This window comes from Heptranchias perlo, chromosome 1, assembly GCF_035084215.1.
Source record: "Heptranchias perlo isolate sHepPer1 chromosome 1, sHepPer1.hap1, whole genome shotgun sequence".
NCBI classification, from domain to species: domain Eukaryota; kingdom Metazoa; phylum Chordata; class Chondrichthyes; order Hexanchiformes; family Hexanchidae; genus Heptranchias; species Heptranchias perlo.
The window spans coordinates 89,131,351-89,151,859 of record NC_090325.1 but is presented as its reverse complement, the minus strand read 5'-3'; the positions used below and the strand labels follow the sequence as shown (position 1 = coordinate 89,151,859).

The 20,509-nt window shown below is 47.7% G+C and overlaps 1 protein-coding gene across 3 annotated transcripts in view; it reads right to left on the bottom strand.

The window, feature by feature from the left end:
- LOC137333677 (protein YIPF5-like) overlaps window positions 1-20,509 on the bottom strand; it is a 45,525-nt gene that overhangs the window by 17,865 nt on the left and 7,151 nt on the right. For all 3 annotated transcript variants that reach the window (XR_010965993.1, XM_067997995.1, XM_067998075.1), the window contains exon 3: window positions 15,118-15,287. Coding sequence is in view for 2 of the 3 variants with exons in the window: in XM_067997995.1 (XP_067854096.1) it covers window positions 15,118-15,287 (170 nt within the window). In the remaining variant the exon portion in view is untranslated. The remainder of the gene's footprint in view (window positions 1-15,117; window positions 15,288-20,509) is intronic.

The window sequence follows — 20,509 nt, the reverse complement described above, 5'->3', positions numbered from 1 at the left end:
AGAGGAGGTCAAGTTTTGCCCCCTCTCTAGTCGGGCCATCCACATACTGAATGAGAAATTCCTCCTGAATACACTCAACAAATTTCTCTCCATCCAAGCCCCTAATGCTATGGCTGTCCCAGTCAATGTTGGGAAAGTTAAAGTCCCCTACTATTACCACCCTATTTTTCTTGCAGCTGTCTGTAATCTCCTTACATATTTGCTCCTCAATTTCCCGTTGACTATTTGGGGGTCTGTAGTACAATCCTATCAAAGTGATCTCTCCCTTCTTATTTTTCAGTTCTACCCATATGGACTCAGTGGGCGAACCCTCGGATATATCCCCTCTCACTACTGCCGTGATGTTCTCCCTAATCAAGAACGCAACTCCCCCTCCTCTCTTACCTCCTGCTCTATCTTTCCTATAGCATCTGTACCCTGGAACATTGAGCTGCCAGTCCTGCCCCTCCCTTATCCATGTTTCAGTAATAGCTATAACATCCCAGTCCCATGTACCCATCCATGCCCTGAGTTCATCTGCCTTGCCCATCAGACTTCTTGCATTGAAATAAATGCAGTTTAATCTAGTCTTCCCTTGGTCTTTGCCCTGCTTTCTCAGACCATCTGTCCGGTCATGTTCTGTACACTCTCCCTTACTGCCTTTTGTTTCTGTCACCACTTTATTTCCCACTGACTTCCTGCATCGGTTCCCATCCCCCTGCCACATTAGTTTAAACCCTCCCCAACAGCACTAGCAAACACTCCCCCTAGGACATTGGTTCCAGTCCTGCCCAGATGCAGACCGTCCAATTTGTACTGGTCCCACCTCCCCCAGAACCGGTTCCAATGGCCCAGGAATTTGAATCCCTCCCTCTTGCACCATCTCTCAAGCCACGTATTTATCTTAGCTATCCTGTCATTCCTACTCTGACTAGCCCGTGGCACTGGTAGCAATCCTGAGATTACTACCTTTGAGGTCCTACTCTTTAGTTTAACTCCTAACTCCCTAAATTCAGCTTGTAGGACCTCATCCTGTTTTTTACCTATATCGTTGGTGCCTATATGCACCACGACAACTGGCTGTTCACCCTCCCCCTCCAGAATGTCCTGCAGCCGCTCCGAGACATCCTTGACCCTTGCACCAGGGAGGCAACATACCATCCTGGAGTCTCGGTTGCGTCCGCAGAAACGCCTGTCTATTCCCCTTACAATCGAGTCCCCTATCACTATAGCTCTGCCACTCTTTTTCCTGCCCTCCTGTGCAGCAGAGCCAGCCACGGTGCCATGAACCTGGCCACTGCCACCTTCCCCTGGTGAGCCATCTCCGCCAACAGTATCCAAAACGGTATACCTGTTTTGGAGGGAGATGACCGCAGGGGACCCCTGCACTGCCTTCCTACTCTTCCTCTGTCTGTTGGTCACCCATTCACTATCTCCCTCAGTAATTTTTATCTGCGGTGTGACCAACTCACTGAACGTGCTATCCACGACTTTCTCAGCATCGCGGATGCTCCAAAGTGAGTCCATCCACAGCTCCAGAGCCGTCAAGCGGTCAAACAATAGCTGCAGCTGGACACACTTCCCGCAGGTGAAGGAATCAGGGATACAGGAAGGAGCCCTGAATTCCCACATCCCACAAGAGGAACATGACACGGCGCTGGGATCTCCTGCCATGACTTAACCCTTAAATTAGCTTAAGAACAACTACAATGTCAAGAGAAAAAAAAAGGAAAGAAAAACTACTTACCACTCCCTTTAAGGAGTTTACTCCTTTAAATTGTTCTCAATTTAGAGAATGTTAACTACACTAGGGACCTTGATTCACTAAAAAATAAACGCTACTTCCTATAAGACCTGCAGACCTTCCCTTTCCTTTTACTTCAGTTACTGTAGATAAGGAGAAATACTCACCTGAACCTACTCACCAATCAGGTGCCTCCCCTGTGTCGCGTCCCGATCTGATTCCTGACGTCACTTCGAACTCGGTCGCAGCTCCGCTCGGCTCGGCTCCTCTCAGCTGTTCTCAGCGCTCTGAAATCCCGCCTTTTATCGGACGCTCCCTCCGCTCGGCTCGGCTCCTCTCAGCTGTTCTCAGCGCTCTGAAATCCCGCCTTTTATCGGACGCTCCCTCCGCTCGGCTCGGCTCCTCTCAGCTGTTCTCAGCGCTCTGAAATCCCGCCTTTTATCGGACGCTCCCTCCGCTCGGCTCGGCTCCTCTCAGCGCTCTGAAATCCCGCCTTTTATCGGACGCTCCCTCCGCTCGGCTCGGCTCCTCTCAGCTGTTCTCAGCGCTCTGAAATCCCGCCTTTTATGGGACGCTCCCTCCGCTCGGCTCCTCTCAGCTGTTCTCAGCGCTCTGAAATCCCGCCTTTTATCGGACGCTCCCTCCGCTCGGCTCGGCTCCTCTCAGCGCTCTGAAATCCCGCCTTTTATCGGACGCTCCCTCCGCTCGGCTCGGCTCCTCTCAGCGCTCTGAAATCCCGCCTTTTATCGGACGCTCCCTCCGCTGGGCTCGGCTCCTCTCAGCGCTCTGAAATCCCGCCTTTTATCGGACGCTCCCTCCGCTCGGTTCGGCTCCTCTCAGCTGTTCTCAGCGCTCTGAAATCCCGCCTTTTATCGGACGCTCCCTCCGCTCGGCTCGGCTCCTCTCAGCTGTTCTCAGCGCTCTGAAATCCCGCCTTTTATCGGACGCTCCCTCCGCTCGGCTCGGCTCCTCTCAGCGCTCTGAAATCCCGCCTTTTATCGGACGCTCCCTCCGCTCGGCTCGGCTCCTCTCAGCTGTTCTCAGCGCTCTGAAATCCCGCCTTTTATCGGACGCTCCCTCCGCTCGGCTCGGCTCCTCTCAGCTGTTCTCAGCGCTCTGAAATCCCGCCTTTTATCGGACGCTCCCTCCGCTCGGCTCGGCTCCTCTCAGCTGTTCTCAGCGCTCTGAAATCCCGCCTTTTATCGGACGCTCCCTCCGCTCGGCTCGGCTCCTCTCAGCTGTTCTCAGCGCTCTGAAATCCCGCCTTTTATCGGACGCTCCCTCCGCTCGGCTCGGCTCCTCTCAGCTGTTCTCAGCGCTCTGAAATCCCGCCTTTTATCGGACGCTCCCTCCGCTCGGCTCGGCTCCTGAGACTATGCCCCCTGGTTCTAGACTCTCCAGCCAGGGAAAACAACCTCTCAGCCTCTACCCTGTCAAATCCCCTTATAATCTTGTATGTTTCAATGAGATCACCTCTCATTCTTCTAAACACCAGAGAGAATAGGCCCATTCTACTCAATCTCTCCTCATAGGACAACCCTCTCACCCCAGGAACTAATCTAGTGAACTTTCAATGCATTGCCTCTAAGCAAGTATATCCTTCCTTAGATAAGGAGACCAAAACTGCACACAGTACTCCAGGTGAGGTCTCACCAAAGTCCTGTACAATTGTAGTAAGACTTCCTTACTTTTGTACTCCAACCCCCTTGCAATAAAGGCCAACATGCCATTTACCCTCCTAATTGCTTGCTGTACCTGCATGCTAACTTTTTGTGTTTCGTGTACGAGGACACCCAAATCCCTTTGAGCACCAACATTTAATAGTTTCTCATCATTCCTAACAAAGTGAATAACCTCACATTTCCCCACATTATACTCCATCTGCCACCTTCTTGCCCACTCACCTAACCTGTCTATATCCCTTTGCATACTCTCTGGGCTCAATTTTCAAATGGCGGTGGGATGGCAGCAGCGGGGTGGGGGGGAGGTCAATGGTCGCGCGGCAAACCCGGATAATAAAATCTTACCATTCCCCAATGATTGCAAGGTAATTGGTGCTCATTAATCTTGTTTCTGGGTTTCACATCAGGCGACCAGCCTGATTGACAAGCTGGCTGCCGAAAGGAGCTGCAACACTGAGTGGGGGTGGGGGGGTAGAGAAAGACAGAGAGAGAGACGTCATCGGGCACTGGAACAGAGAGTGGTGAAGGACAAAGATCGGGGGGGGGGGGGGGAGACAAAGATGGGGGTGACTTCGGACATCGGTGGAGGAGGGGAGATATCAGAGAAGAGACATTGGTGGGTGAGACATCAGAGAAGAGACATTGGAGAGGGAGACATCGGGGGGGTGAGACATCGGACATCGGAGCAGGGGGGTGCAGGTGACATCATGTGAAAGGTAGGTTTATTTATATTTTTAACTTTGTGAAATGTTATTTTATTTAATTTATTTAGTTTAATTTTGCCTGATCCGGCCCTTCATGTCTGGTTTCACCAGGCGTGAATTGAAAGCCGTGGGAAAGCCGCCCAGGTAAGTTGAAAATCGTTGCAACTACCTACTATGTAACAAATAAAGTACCTTAAGTACCTCAATGAAGTACATTTGCTTCTTTAAATATCATCCCACCGGCTTTAATAGCCAGCGGGATTTCCAGATTCCAGAACTGCGCGTGCACACAGGTGCGTCTGTGTGAGACACGGAAGTCGGCCGGTTGGAGCCGGGTTCCTCACCCGCTCCGGATTTTAACGATTTTCGCTGCCCCTTCCCCGCCCCCAATGCACCTGGGCTTGTTTTGAAAATCGAGCCCTTTGTGACCTCCTCACAGCTTACTTTCCCACCTAGCTTTGTATCATCAGCAAATTTGGATACATTACACTCATCTAAGTCATTAATATAGATTGTAAATAGCTGAGGCCCAAGCACCGATCCTTGTGGCACCCCACTAGTTACAGCCTGCCAAATGAAAATGACCCGATTAGCCCTACTCTCTTTTCTATCTGTTAACCAATTCTCTATACATGCTAATATATATTACCCCCAACCCCATGAGCCCTTGTCTTGCGTAACAACCTTTTATGTGGCACCTTATCGAATGCCTTTTGAAAAGCCAAATATAAGAACATAACAAATAGGAGCAGCAGTAACCCATACAGCCCCTCGAGCCTACTCCGCCATTCAATCAGATCAAGGCTGACCTTCGACCTCAACTCCACTTTCCCGCCTGACCTCCATATCCTTTGATTCCCCGAGAGCCCAAAAATCTATCTGCCTCAGCCTTGAATATATTCAATGACTCAGCATCCACAGCCCTCTGGGGTAGAGAATTTCAAAGATTCACAACCCTCTGCGTGAAGAAATTCCTCCTCATCTCAGTTTTCAATGGCCGACCCCTTATCCTGCGACTATGCCCCCTAGTTCTAGACTCTCTAGCTAGGGGAAACAATGGGGGGGATTTTAACCCCAAGAACAGTTGGGTTGGGGGTTGGGAATTGAAAATAGTTGTTTTTTGGGTCGCAACCGCAACCCTGCTTTATTTCCGGGTTTAATGTCGGTGCGTAAAAGTACAGGCTTCCCACTGGGAATGCAAAGTCCAAATATTTTGTGGTTGCAACCCAAAAAAAACTATTTTCAACTGCCACCCGCCCCCAACCCACCCGTTCTTGGGATTTAAAATCACCCCCAATCTCTCAGCATCTACCCTGTCAAGCCACCTCATAATCTTACATATTTCAATTAGATCACTTCACATTCTTCTAAACTCCAGAGAATATAGGCCCATTCTACTCAACCTCTCTTCATTGGACAACCCTCTCATCCCAGGAATTAATCTAGTGAACCTTCGTTGCACCGCCTCCAAGGCAAGTATATCCTTCCTTAGATAAGGAGACCAAAACTGTACCCGGTACTCCAGGTGAGGTCTCACTAAAGCCCTGTGGAACTGTAGTAAGACTTCCTTACTCTTGTACTCCAACCTGCTTGCAATAAAGGCCAACATGTCATTTGCTTTCCTAATTGCTTGCTGTACCTGCATACTAACTTTTTGTATTTCTTGTACAAGGACACCCAAGTCTCTCTGAACCACAACATTTAATAGTTTCTCACCATTTAAACAATATTCTGTGTTTCTATTCTTCCTACCAAAGTGAATAACTTCACATTTTCCCACTTTATACTCCATCTGCCACCTTCTTGCCCACTCACTTAACCTGTCTACATCCCTTTGCAGACTTTTGTAATCCTCCTCACAGTTTGCTTTCCCACCTAGCTTTGTATCGTCAGCAGACTTGGATACATTACACTCGGTCCCTTCATCCAAGTCATTAATGTAGATTATAAATAGCTGCAGCACCCCACTAGTTACAGACTGCTAAACGAAAATGACCCGTTTATCCCTACTCTCTGTTTTCTGTCCATTTACCAAACCTCTTTCAGTGCTAATATATTACCCCCAACCCCATGAGCCCTTAACTTGTGTAACTACCTTTTATGTGGCACTTTATCGAATGCCTTCTGAAAATCGAAATATACTGGACCCATTGGTTCCCCTTTTTCTACCCTGCTAGTTACATCCTCAAAAAACTCTAATAAATTTGTCAAACACAATTTCTCTTTCATAAAACCATGTTGACTCTGCCTAATCATATTATGATTTTCTAAGTGCCCTGTTACCACATCCTTAATATTGGGTTCCAGCATTTTCCCGACAACTGATATCAGGCTAACTGGCCTGTAGTTCCGTGTTTTCTCTCTCCCTCCCTTCTTGAATAGCGAGGTAATATTTGCTGCCTTCCAGTCCACTGGGACCGTTCCAGAATCTAGTGAATTTTGGAAGATCATAACCAATGTATCCGCTATCTCTGCAGCCACCTCTTTTAGAACCCTAGGACATAGGCCATCAGGCCCAGGGGGTTTGTCGGCTTTTAATCCCATTAGTTTGTCCAGTGCTTTTTCTCCAGTGATATTAATTGTTTTAAGTTCCTCACTCTCATTCACCCATTGGTTCTCTACTACTTTTGGTATGCTTTTTGTGTCTTCAACTGTGAAGACAGACACAAAATATTTGTTTAACGCATCTGCCATTTCCTGATCCCCATTATAATTTCTCCTGTCTCAGCTTCTAAGGGACCAACGTTTACTTTCACTAAACTCTTCCTTTTTACATACTTGTAGAAGCTCTTACAATCTGTTTTTATATTTCTTGCTAGTTTACTTTCATATTCTATTTTCTCCCTTTTTATCAATTTTTTGGTCATCATTTGCTGGTTTCTAAACCTCTCCCAATCCCCAGGCTTACTACTCTTCTTAGCAACATTATAGGCCTCTTCTTTCAATCTAATACTCTCCTTAACTTCTTTAGTTAGCCACGGTTGGATCACTTTTCCCGTGGCGTTTTTATTTTTCAATGGAATGTATATTTGTTGAGAATATTGAAATATTTCTTTAAATGTTTGCCATTGCTTTTCAACTGTTGAACCATTAATTTAATTTCCCAATCTACCTTTGACAACTCGCCCCTCATACCTATGTAATGGGCTTTATTTAAGTTTAAGACTTTAGTTTCTGACTTAAGTACATTACTTTCAATCTCAGTGTGAAATTCTATTATATTATGGTCAGTCTTCCTCTGAGGTTCTTTTACTGTGAGATTACTAATTAACCCTACCTCATTACATAATACAAGATCTAAAATAGCCTGTTCCCTGACTGGTTCCATGATGTATTGCTCTAGGAAACCATCTTGAATACATTCTATGAATTCATTTTCTAAACTACCTTTACCAATTTGATTTGCCCTGTCTATATGCACATTAAAGTCCCCCATGATGACTGCATTTCCTTTGTTACAAGCTCCTATTATTTCATGACTAATATTCTGTCCAACGGTATTGCTACTATTAGGGGGCCTATAAACTACTCCCACCTGCGTATTCTGCCCCTTGTTATTTCTAATTTTCACCCATACTGATTCTACTTCCTGATCTTCTGAGCCAAGATCCTTCTCACCACTGTCCTTATGTCATCCTTTATTATTAGGGCTACACCCCCTCCATTTCCATTCTGCCTGTCTTTTCTAAATGTCATGTATTCTGGAATATTTAGTTCCCACACGTGGTCATTCTGCAACCATGTCTCTGTAATGGCTATTAGGTCAAACCCATTTATCTCTATTTGTGCAAGTAATTCATCTATCTTGTTACGAATGCATTCAGATAAAGAGCCTTTAATTTTGACTTTTTACCATTTTTTCTTGGTTTGACCTCACTTGTTGTTCCACAATTATTGGTAAACTCTCTGGAGGAAAAAAATTGGATAAGGGCCGTTTTTGGGCGTGGATAATGTGATGCGCTATTACTCCGTGCCCAATGACCCTTGTGCAGGCAGGATGCAGGTTTTGGCTGGCCCAAGGACTCACCTGCAATCAACGTTCCATTCCAGGCCTTGCACGTGAAATCAATGCAATTCGCACTTTCCACCACCATGGGGAGATCAATCTCTTAAAGGGAGGATGTTTCTTAGAAAGCTCTTACAGGGAGCTGGTACCTGTTATTTGCTGAAAATAACAGTCTACTGTCTGCACGGAATCTGAACGGAAATCAGACATCGCACACTTAAAACACAGATGCAGGTCCTATCCCCATGTTTACACATTGATGAGTTATGTTAAAACATTGAATAAAGGTTGCGCACTACTAAATCCCACATCCTACAATCTGCACGCCAGCCGATCTGAGTTGGTACCAGGCCTGCGAGAGTGCGAGCACCAAGGTTCTCTGCTGATGCACTAGAGACTTGGTGCAAGAGGTGGACAGAAGGAGGGACATCCTGTATCCACGGGTGGGTGGGGGTGGTGCAAGAGGCCCTCTAGACATATATCCAAAAGGCAGTGGGAGGCAGCGGGGGACGAAGTCAATGCCAGGCGCACAGCATCATGAACATGGATGCAGTGCAGGAAGAAGTTCAATGCTTTGACATGAGTGGGCAAGGTGAGTGAGGTCAACTGTCAAGTGGCGTCTCCTACCAACTACACCACACACTACTCCCCCCATCCCCCACATACCAATAAACTCTTTCCATCAGTACTCAACTCTTCCAACCAGATGCTTCCTCTCACCCTTACACATTGCCGTCGATCTTAGGATGGCCGAGCGGGTGCTTTCATGGCGGGGGAGCTCCGAAAATTCGGGATTCCCGGGGCAGGTCCGGAGCCCGGCTCCAACCTGCCCACTTCCGGGATCCCCAATGACGCGCTTAGATGTGCGTGCAGCCCCCGCTGGCAATTAAAGCTGGTGGGATCCCACTTAAGGCAATTATTTTGATACTTCAGGTCGTTTGCAGAACTGATTGGGAGGATATTTTAGGAGGGGTGGGTTTTTCAGATCAACTGAGCGTGTTTCCCATAGTGGGGGAAACACTCCCAGTTGAAACAGATGTGTTGCAGCCACCAGCCTGTGGGAGCTGTAAAGGTCCATTTGACAGGTGGGGGGGGGGTGGGGAGACCCTCACTCATTGCAGGAGACCACTCTGTCACTTTGGACAAAGTTTGGCCTCCACCACCCTCCTCCTAACAATGAAATTCACAAACTTGCAACCTCAACCCCGGTGTGCAGACACATGTACCTACCTTGCGGACCCCCTCAAATGTACATCTTCTGGATGGGGGCCGCCGTAGCTGCAGTCATGACCTCCTCGGAGGATGAACAGCATCACCAGCCTCGCCGTCCACCTCTGACACATGGAGCTCCACAACACTGTGCTGTGACACATCTACCTGCACAGCAGGATTGAGGGCAACCACAGAGAGAGATGCGTCGCAGAAGGCACTACCCTCGCCACAGGGTCTACAGACCGAGGCTCAGCTTCCTGGACCCCTCTGAGGAGCAATGCACACAGAGGCTCAGAGTCGCTCGACATGTAGTCGTGGACATCTGCAGCCTCCTTGATGCCGAGCTGCTCCCGGCTGGCCTGAGCACCATCTTCTTACCTGTTGCTGTCAAAGTCACCACTGCCCTCAACAACTTCTCCTCCGGATCCTTCCAGGGTGTCACTGGGGACATCGCCGGCATCTCTCAATCATCTGCACAAAAGAGCCCTGCAAATACACCTACACCCACTCTGCAGTGACACAATGGGTGGCATCAGGTGTGGGTCTTCATGGTGATCCTCAGGAAAGGGAATTATTGCACAAACCAGACAAGATTTGCAAAGACATGGCAGTAGTGGTGATAACAAATTTTAATCTGCTTTGCAAAGCAAACGAAACTAAATCAAAAATATGACATTCTGTCATACACCCTTGTGCATCCCCTTTGTGCTCACAAAACCTTAGCCTTACGTTTACAGGAACCCCTACGTGGTGCTACCCCTGTGGCTTCAGCAGAGGTAGTGGCAGGTTGCTCTTGTCCATGCCCTGACCGATGAGATGATTTGCGCGGACGCCCTCTGGGTTTCGGTGCCCATGAGGGCCCCTCCTGTGCAGGGGCAGACTCGGCCACCTGGAGAGGAGGCAGCATTGCGGGTACTGGTTGAAAGGGGGTCAACGGGTGAGACGTGGGAGCACTTTGAGTGGCGTCCCCACTTCCATGTCCGCTTTCACCATCATCCCTCTCCTGGCCCAGGCTCACATCACTCCTTCCACCCTGCTGGACGACAGTTTGGAGGACTTGTGTGAAGCCTTTGAAGGCCAGTTGTAATGTATCTGTCAGCCTGTTTAAGGCGGCAGAATGTTGCTCACCCTGAATCCGAACGGCCGTTGTCAGGGCCTGAATGGACTCATTGTTGAGCTGTGCTTGAAGCTCAATGGAGGATAGCCTTTCCTCCATCGCAAACATTCCTGCACCTACCCGCGACACTATCTCAGAGATGCCTTCACGTCCCTGTGACAGTATTCCACTCATGCAGGAGTTGCTCTCCTCCATCCTCTGCGCGATTGTGGAGAGTGCGCTTGGCAACTGTTCCAGTACCCCGGCAATGTGCTGCTGGCCCTCGATGACTCTCCTTTTCATGGCTGGCCCCCAGGGTTCAGCATCTGGGTCCAGCTGAGCAGTGCCTGGAGAAGAGTGCTCCCACCAACGCGGACTCTCCACGGCTGCCCCTGCCACCAGGGTCTGCTCGTGCTCACATGTGTATGGTGACTCACCATGTGCAAGCCCAATTAAGTGAGGACGGGGACCCACCGAGGTGTGTGTATCTGCGCTGGTGGATGGCTGGCTCAGATGTGACGATGCACCCTCAGAGGCCGGCATGTGCTCAGAGGAATCGCCCTCCGCAGATGTCCCTGCAAGAGAACAGAAAGCAATATTAAGCATGTGGACAGATGTTGAGGTGCTGCAGATGCCAAGTGATGCTAAGATCATTCTCTTTCATGAGTGCTGAGTGTTAGATTTCTGTCACCAGCCGCTTGTGCACTCCCAGTCTCGGCGTCCGCCACGGACAGGCACTCCAGCGTCCGGCTTAGTTCCAATGCCTGCTGCTCCGTGTCCGTTAAGACCACCTGGTGTGGTGGGCCCCCTCCGGCCCTTGTCCTCTCCCGGGCATTCTGGCATCTCTTCTCCTAACAAGGCAAAACACAGAGAGGCGTGATTGAGTGATGGTTGCATACTGACCCGCTGCATGCATTGGTGTGGGTGGGGGTCACCGTGAGGGAGATGCATGGGAGGGTGCGTTTGAGACATAGCCATGAGATTGTATGAGGATTAGGTTGCGTGGTAGTGTTCGAATGGGAACTGGGGCGATGAGTAAGTGCAGGCAAGATGAGGATGATAGTCGAGTGGATGTGAGGAGTGATGGGAGAGCGTTGTGGTGGCAGTGCAGAAGGAGTTGTGTGATGGTGGAGGTGATGTGGAAGATGGAGTGTGGGAGAATGCATAAGTATACTCACTTTGGCTGACCTGGTTAGGTCATTAAAGCGCTTCCTGCACTAGACCCAGGTTCGGCACACATTGCTGCTGCTGGTGACCTCTGCCACCTCGAGCTAGGCCTTCTTGGTGGCAGAGAGAGGCCAACTCCTCCCATCAGATGGGAAAAAAATTTCCCACCTCCTCCTCACCGCATCGAGCAGCACCTGGAGTGAGGAGTCAGAGAACCTTGGAGCAGTCTTGCCTCTGGCCTGCTCCATGCTCCAAAAATGGTTCTTTGCTGCAGGAGGAGCATTGGAGGACTGCCCCTTTAAATAGGACTCCTGGTGACAGCCTGTGATGCGGGTGCGCAGTGCACCCGCTGTGCAGGTCTGCAACTGGAAACCCGGAAGTACGCATAAGTACCTTCAATTAGGCTGCAATCATTACCCACGCGCCCAGTCGACCCTCCGCTGCCAACCAGCCTCCCTCCTAATATCGGGCCCATTACCACTGTTGCAAGCCGCCCACACAACTCACAGGCCACACACACTGGTAGCTATTCAGCCATGACAGGCACATCACCCAGTCCCGCCTTCTTGCAGAAGAAGGTGACTCATATCAGGAGGCAGCAAGTGGCAGTGGCATTTAGCCCCTCGAGCCTGTTCCACCATTCAATGAGATCCTGGTGGACCTGTGACCTAACTCCATATACCCGCCTTAGCCCCATATCCCTCACATAAAAGGTTCACATAAATTTATCAATCTCAGATTTAACATTCACAAGTGAGCTAGCATCAACTGCCGTCTGCAGAAGAGCGTTCTCAACATCTCCCACCCTTTGCGTGTAGAAGCATTTCCCAACTTCACTCCTGCATATCCTGGCTCTAAATGTTAGGCTATGTCCCCGCGTCCTAGTATTGAAGTCTAGGGCACCTCCAAAAACAGTTACAAATATTGCGGCAGCCAGAAGCAATAATCCAGCCACTAACCTGTAAATCCTGCATGGTCCCTTTAAATAGCGCTGGTGGGGGGTCCTCTAGGCACTCTAAGACACGTTCAGACGGTTGGGGTTAAGACTGTGCGTTGAGTTGAGCGTTAAGTCCCAAAATGGTGTCTATCACTTTAAATCAGCGTTGCACACTGATTGAAGCCATTTTCTCCCTACTTTACATGATTCCAACGTTTGTTATCTGTGCTTGCACAAACTCCTATGCCTAGATGGCGTCTGGCGCATGTCACGCTGGAAACGTGCGTGCGCATCCAAGACGCCATCTTGGATGCCAGAGAGGCTGCGAAACGCCGAAACAATGGACGCTACACGGCCCAATTTAGTGCCCTCTGTCATTTCCTGCCACACTCTGCTTATCTTTACCCAAGTCACTACACTGTTCTATTGTCTTAACTTTTCTCATTAAATTTCTAAATTTCCCCTCACCTACATCCACTGGTTCCCCTTTATCTACCCTGTGAGTTACATCCTCAAAAAACTCTAATAAATTTGTCAAACACGATTTCCCTTTCATAAAACCATGTGTTGACTCTGCCTAATCATATTATGATTTTCTAAGTGCCCTGTTACCACTTCCTTAATAATGGATTCCAGCATTTTCCCAATGACTGATATCAGGCTAACTGACCTATAGTTCCCTGTTTTCTCTCTCCCTCCTTTCTTGAATAGCAGGATTACGTTTGCTACCTTCCAATCCAATGGGACTGTTCTGGAATCTAGGGAATTTTAGAAGATCAGAACCAATGCATCCACTATCTCTGCAGCCTCGGGTGTAGGCCATCAGGTCAAGGGATTTATCGGCTTTTAGTCCCATTAGTTTCTCCAGTACTTTTTCTCTACTGATATTAATTACTTTAAGTTCCTCCTTCTCATTGGCCCCTTAGTTCCCCACTATTTCTTGTGTGTTTTATGTGTCTTCTACTGTGAAGACAGATGCAAAATATTTGTTTAGCGTCTCTGCCATTTCCTTATTCCCCATTATAATTTCTCCTGTCTCAGTCTCTAATGGGTGCAGAAGTTGTTATAAAGTTTTCTTCATAAAGTTCAAAGTACTAAGGTGACCAGGCATGTATATTTAAATAATAACCCCCCTCAGCCTTAATTCTCCAAGGTTCATGGAAAATTTTAACAACCATTTTAAAAATGCACGAGACAATTGTTTGGAACTCCACATATTAGTCCGATTTGTCATTTTTCTGTCCCTATCTAGACATGTCAGCGTTCCTTTCAAAGACAGGAAACTACCCATAGGTTTAGGGACATGTGAAGAAATCCTTCACCGAAGAATATGTGTATTTACATTTTAATCTTATTCTGAATTGAGATGGAGCAGCAAGCTCAATTCTTCTGTTCATAACCATGCAAGTTGTTACAATAGTGAGTGAAGTAACCAATAGCGGTAAGTAACAAGAGCCTTCAGTCTCAAAGGTTTTAAATGTACATTCTAAACACCCTCTGTCAAAAAAAAATGAAATAATAATGGAGCCGCCACCCAAGTAAATGACTAATTGTGGGTCTCGGTAGTGAGAAGTTAAATAGATTTATAATGCCTTTCGATGTACTTTTCCTTATGTTCTTGCTGGCTATTACAGACATGCTATAAGGACTGTAGCTGTGATAATGGAACTGCCAGTATCCTTGATTTGATTTAAAATATATGTGAAAGCATCTTGCAGGGATAAAGGTATCATTCAGGGAAAGTTGTTAAGACCAAATATACTATTCATGAAAAGCAGGTTGAGCAATAATGTCCTTCCCTTTAGCATTAAATGGTAAGATGTATCGTGAAAACCCATGGAATATGATTTATATCCCTAAAGGCAGCTGAACATAACTAGTACAAAATAAAGTCAAGAGCTATGTTTGGGTCCGCTACACTTTTGGAATATAAATCATAGGCCTGTGGGTCTTTCTAAAGTAATTTGCTTACGCCATCCATTAAAAATTAATCTGATGAAGGATTAGGTACAGTTAATTAGGTAAAGATGTAAAACAGATTGGTTTAATGGTTCGCACTACTCCTTTGTGTCTTGATTCCAGTTCATATTGTTGTATAGAATTAAAATGTTTATACTTTGAATGTTCTCTCCTTGATAGCTTTATGGGTAAATACAATTCTTGTCTGGCCAATTTGGCTCATTTGGTAGCACTTTCACCTCTGAGTCAGAAGGTTGTGAGTTCAATCAGCACACAATCTAGGCTGATGCTTCAATGCAGTTGTCTTCTCTGTATTCGCTTGATAAAAATTCTTTATCATTTTAAAACCCTCCATTAAATTTCCTCTTAGCCTTCCTCTGGCATCATCATGGTGGACAAATGTCTCAGATTCCCACCAAGATTATTGTATGGCCAACCACCAATGGTAGAAAGGAGCATAAGGTGACTTTTTATCTGACCATCCCTCCCTTTGGACAACGTGTCCACCTCGAGCACCTCAATACAATAGCATGTCTGAGATCAGTAAATCACTGTGTGGAGAAATGAAGCAGGAATCTGTTGAGCAGATTGCAGTGGTCCAATCCTGAGTGTTAAAATACTAAATTATTACCTTCTAAAAGTGGTGGTTCATCATCAGTGTCACCATATATTGCAGAAGATGGGACAAAAGGAGTGTACATCTCAGTTGGTTGTAAGATGTGTCCTGCATAGAGATGTGAAGACTGTGTCACTTCTGAGGGAACAAATATTTTGGGCCGTGGATGACCATTCTCAAACTCACTGTAAGACATACACAAAGGAGAACCAGCCCTTAATAAGAGGAAAATGTCAAACACCTGCAATAACTAATTTAGAACATTAATAGATTTAAAAGTAAATACCCAACTATGTCAAAGAAAAGACAACAACCCTAAGTATTTGTTTGTTTGGTTTTAGGACAGTGAAATTAAGGTGCAATTTATTGCTCAAATGCAAGGACATTGTTAGAGAAAACCAGATAAGAAATATAAGACTGAGTAGTGAGGACGTAATTTTCTCTAGGAGCACCCCTGACATCACAAAAAAATGTTACTAAAGGTTGTGTGGTTGTAGTTGTCTTCTGAACCTGAAAGTTAAATGAGACCCTTTACTCACTCTGTACTGTCTATAATTTTTAATGGGCTACAAGTTAATCTCCTGTGGGGTTGCACGCTGTGAGTTAAGACCGAGTGCAGTGTTCAGGTCAAGCAGGGTTTGAGGGTAGGAGATAATTGGATCAAGGTAGGGGAGAGGAGAAGAGACAAATAGAAGAGGGGAGAGAAGTAAAAGGTGGGGGGGGCAGAAGAAAAGAGAAGGGAAGAGGAGAGAAGAAGGGAAGGGGAAGAAGAAGAGATGAGGAGGGGAAAAGTTTCTGTCTGGGTTGATGTTATATGAGCTAGGGATGGGAGATCTAAGAAGAAGATGGTAGAGCTGAGAGATCTGCTAAGGTATGCTAAAAGCACTATTATGTATGACAAGCATCTAGTAGAAACATAACATGTAAGAAACTAGTCATATATCATATTGGAAGATACTAAGCAGTAACATGAGGTTACCCAGATGCTGTCCTGGCATAATAGAACCATCCTTTGCATGAATGAGGACACTTAGACTATATCGTGTAATCATTTCTGGAGCGAGGACATTTGTCTCTCTCACTATGTAATGATTCGATTTGACACCTTATTGGTTATAGAGATTGTTCAGACTTTATTGTATAAGGTAGTTCAGACAATATTATATTACATTCCGTCAGCAGTAACTAACAATCGCTTGAACAGTGCAACATCGGCACGCTTGGCTCATTGATGGCGATCTTCCCATTCGTTACAGTGTTAGGCCAAAGGCCAGCATCGATCCGCTGGATGTGTCTAACTATCCGTTCCTCCTCCGAATGCAGAGAGCTAGTAAAATGCTGGGAAGCACTTGGAACAGATGACCCAACTATATGTAAGTGCGAGTCCATCTAAAGGGGCTGGATGAGTTCATGAGAGTGGGGGACACCTCAAGTTATAGAAGGTAGGTAAGAGCTACCTGGGATTACTGATATGAGTTATTGCAGTCTCCTGATGATTGTTTTATTGCTTTTTTTTGTTCATTCATGGGATGTGGGTAATGCTGGCAAGGCCAGCAGTTATTGTCCATTCCTAATTGCCTTTGAGAAGGTGGTGGTGAGCCGCCTTCTTGAAGCGCTGTAGGCCATGTGGTGAAGGTTCTCCCACAGTGCTGTTAGGTAGGGAGTTCCAGGGTTTTGACCCAGTGACGATGAAGGAACAGCGATATATTTCCAACTCAGGATGGTGTGTGACTTGGAGGGGAACGTGCAGGTGGTGGTGTTCCCATGTGCCTGCTGCCCTTGTCCTTCTAGGTGGTAGAGGTTGCGGGTTTGAGAGGTGTTGTCGAAGAAGCCTTGGCAAGTTGCTGCACTGCATCCTGTCGATGGTACACACTGCAGCCACTGTGCGCCGGTGGTGAAGGGAGTGAATATTTAGGATGGTGGATGGGGTACCAATCAAGCGGGCTGCTTTGTCCTGGATGGTGTCGAGCTTCTTAAGTACTGATGGAGCTGCACTCATCCAGGCAAATGGAGAGTATTCCATCACACTCCTGATTTGTGCCTTGTAGATGGTGGAAAGACTTTGTGGAGTCAGGAGGTGAGTCACTCGCCGCAGAATACCCAGCCTCTGACCTGCTCTCGTAGCCACAGTATTTATATGGCTGGTCCAGTTAAGTTTCTGGTCAATGGTGACCCTGAAGATGATGATGGTGGGGGATTCGGTGATGGTAATGCCGTTGAATGTCAAGGGGAGGTGGTTAGACTCTCTCTTGTTGGAGATGGTCATTGCCTGGCACTTGTCTGGCACGAATGTTACTTGCCACTTATGAGCCCAAGCCTGGATGTTGTCTTGTTGCATGCGGGCACGGACTGCTTCACTATCTGAGGGATTGCAATCTCTCATGAATATTCACACTGCTACCTTAGAAGACTTGGGATCAAATTCTTATGTTGCTCTCTTGGCCAGCTTCAATATGCTGGGAGATTGCATAGAGATAATCTTTGGGCCAGGGATTTACAGACAGCATACCTGCTCAAAGTTCTGCTCTCACACAGAAGATTGAGGGGTGATCTGATCGGGGTGTTTAAAATGATAAAATAATTTGATAGGGAACCCTCTGGTGGGGGATTCAAGAATGAGGGGCCTCCTTCTGTGCTGTAAGATTCTATGATTCTCTGTACTTTCCCTTTTCCACCTATTTGCTTCTTCAACAGTTTTCTTTTCAGTCTACTTTTTAGAGCATTGGATCTGTCACATAGGAGCCATGCAGGAAGATGAGAGAGCTTAAAGGATCTCTGACTCAGCCAGTGAGCAAGAGACATGGGAAAAAAAGCACAAGAGAGCGAGACTTCAGAAACAATCACCAGAAAAGGAAACTTAAATATTAAAAAATTATAAGGGAGACTTAAAAATAAAGCATAGACAGGCCGATATTTTTTTTTAAAAGAGCACTGGAGAGACTTCTGAAAAAAGGTAAAGAGGGACACTTCAAAACAGAACACAAGAGGTAAAAAGACTTCAAACCAAAAAGCACCGGAGAAGGAAATTTCAAGGCAAAATATACAGGAGAGACAGAGTAAAATAAAGTATGTAAGAGGAAGACTTCACAAAAAAGCACCACAGAGACAAGCTAACTCCTTCTAAACATTGTTTGGGACTGAACTTATTGGGCTCAATTTTAAAACGGAGCCGGGAAGGGGGCAGAGGGGTCAAATTGAGGTCGGGAAACCCATTAGCACGGGTTCCCCGGACCTCTTTACTATTTTGACATAAGGACATTTTTTTTGTCAGTTTCCTGTCTGACTGACACCAGCCTGATTGACAGGCTGGTCTCAGTCGGACGGGAGACAAGCCAGAGAGAGGACGTCTTCAGGTAAGTCTGCAGGTAAGTCTTTCTTTGTATGGATGGGGGGAGAGGGACACGGGGGCATGGGTGGGCATAGGTTGGCACAGGGGTCGTGAGTCATGGGGGATGGGATCAGGGATCAGTCACGGGAGGGGTGTCGGGATCGGGGGTCATTGTAGGGGTCTACGATCATTGAGGGGGAGGGTCAGGGTTCGGAAGATCGGAGTGGGGGGAGGATCAGGGTCGGGGGTGGGAGGATCGAAGTGGAGGCGAGGATCGGGGTCGGAGATCAGAGGGGGAGGATCGGGGTCGGGGGTCAGGGTCCGCGATTGGGGATCGGGGGTCCGCGATTGGGGGGGGGCGGGGGGCGTCTGCGATCGTTGGGGGTCGGTGCAGGTAGGCTTGTTGGGCCTGAGGGAAGCACTCCTGCTCCTCCGGGCCCACAAGCTGTTCCTTTCTGGGCATCTACCTGTTAGTCTCGGGCATTCTCACCTCCTTTTACGAGGCGTAAAACAGAAGGCCCGGGAACCCCGGCCCCCCGGACTTGAAATCGGGAATTGGAGAAAAATGGAGGCCTGAAGCCTCCTTGAAAGGTTTTAAGACCCGACCCGCCTCCTGGGAGCTGGTTGGTCGCCCTCCCCTCTCACCGCCCTGGTGAAAATCGGAAATGGGCGAGTTGGAGGCGGGTTGGGGGTGGGTCTGAAATGGTGGCAATTTTCAATGCCCCCCCGCCCCCAACCCTCCCATTTTTTACTTTGAAAATTGAGCCCATTGTCTCAGTCAATGCTTGCCCCAGTGACTGTAGGTATTATTCTAGCGAATCTTCACTGTATTCTATTTATGGCACTAATATCCTTCCTATATTGGAGGTGGCCAGAACTAAATGCAATACTCTTACCTGTGGCATGACATATGTCTTGTACAGGTTCAACTGAATTTCCTTTTGTTTTGTATTAAATGGCCACGTATAAACCCCCGAGTACCATTTGCCTTTTTATGGCCTTCTTTTACCTGCATTCCAATCTTTAAAGATCTATGGCCAGGATTTTGACTCGGATCCAGGGAGGGGGGTTGTCGAATCACGGATGGGAAACCTGGAAGTACGGGTTTCCCGGATGTCCTTACAATTTTGACGTGAGGGCCTGATCGACAGGCTGGTCTCATTCGGATGGGAGCAGAGCAAGGAAGAGGACATGAAAAGGTAAGTATTCAGGTAAGTCTTAGATTGTATGGATGGGGGGGAGGGGGCATGGGTAGGCATGGTGGGCACCAGGACACCAGGGGACACGGAGGTCATGGGGTGGGGGGGGTTCAGTCATCAAGGGGGAGTGGAGGGGAGGCCAGTCACCGGGGAGTCAATCATGGGAGGGTTGGAGGCAGTCATTGGGGGGAGCGATCAGGTGTCAGTCACCGGGGGGTCAGGGGGTGGTCAGGATCAGGGGTCAGCAATCGTTGAGGGGGGCCCACGATCATCGGGGGGAGTTGCAATTATTTCAGGGGCGTCGATGATCATTTGGGGGGGGTCGCGATTGTTGGGGGGGGACATCGTCAATCGTTGGGGGGGTCGCTGCAGGTAGGCTTGTTGGGCCTGGGGGAAGCACTCCTGCTCGTCCAGGCCCACATGCAGTGCTAAAAAGGCACTTACCTGCTGTTTCAGGCTTTCTCGCCTCCTCTCACACTGCGTGATGGAGAAGGCCCGGAAATCCCGGCCCCCAGAGGTTGAAATCGTAAAACCTTTCAAAATGGAGGCCCGCAGCCTCCTGAGAGTGGATTGGTCGCCCGCCCCTCGTCCCGCCCCAGGGAAAACTAGAAATGGGCAGGTTGGAGGCGGGTTGGGGGCGGGTCTGAAATTGTTGCATTTTTCAATGCCCCCCACACTCAACCCACCCGTTTTTCACAGTTAAAATCCTGCCCTATGTTTTTGCAGCCCTAGATCTCTCAGTTCCTCCACCTTATTAAGAATCTCATCATTTATGGTATATTTCCTTTTGCTGTTCTTTTTCCCTATCTGCCCACTTTGCTACCCTTTCAAGGACCTTCTCCAATCGCGTGCATTTTTCCCACAAATCGGCACATCACTT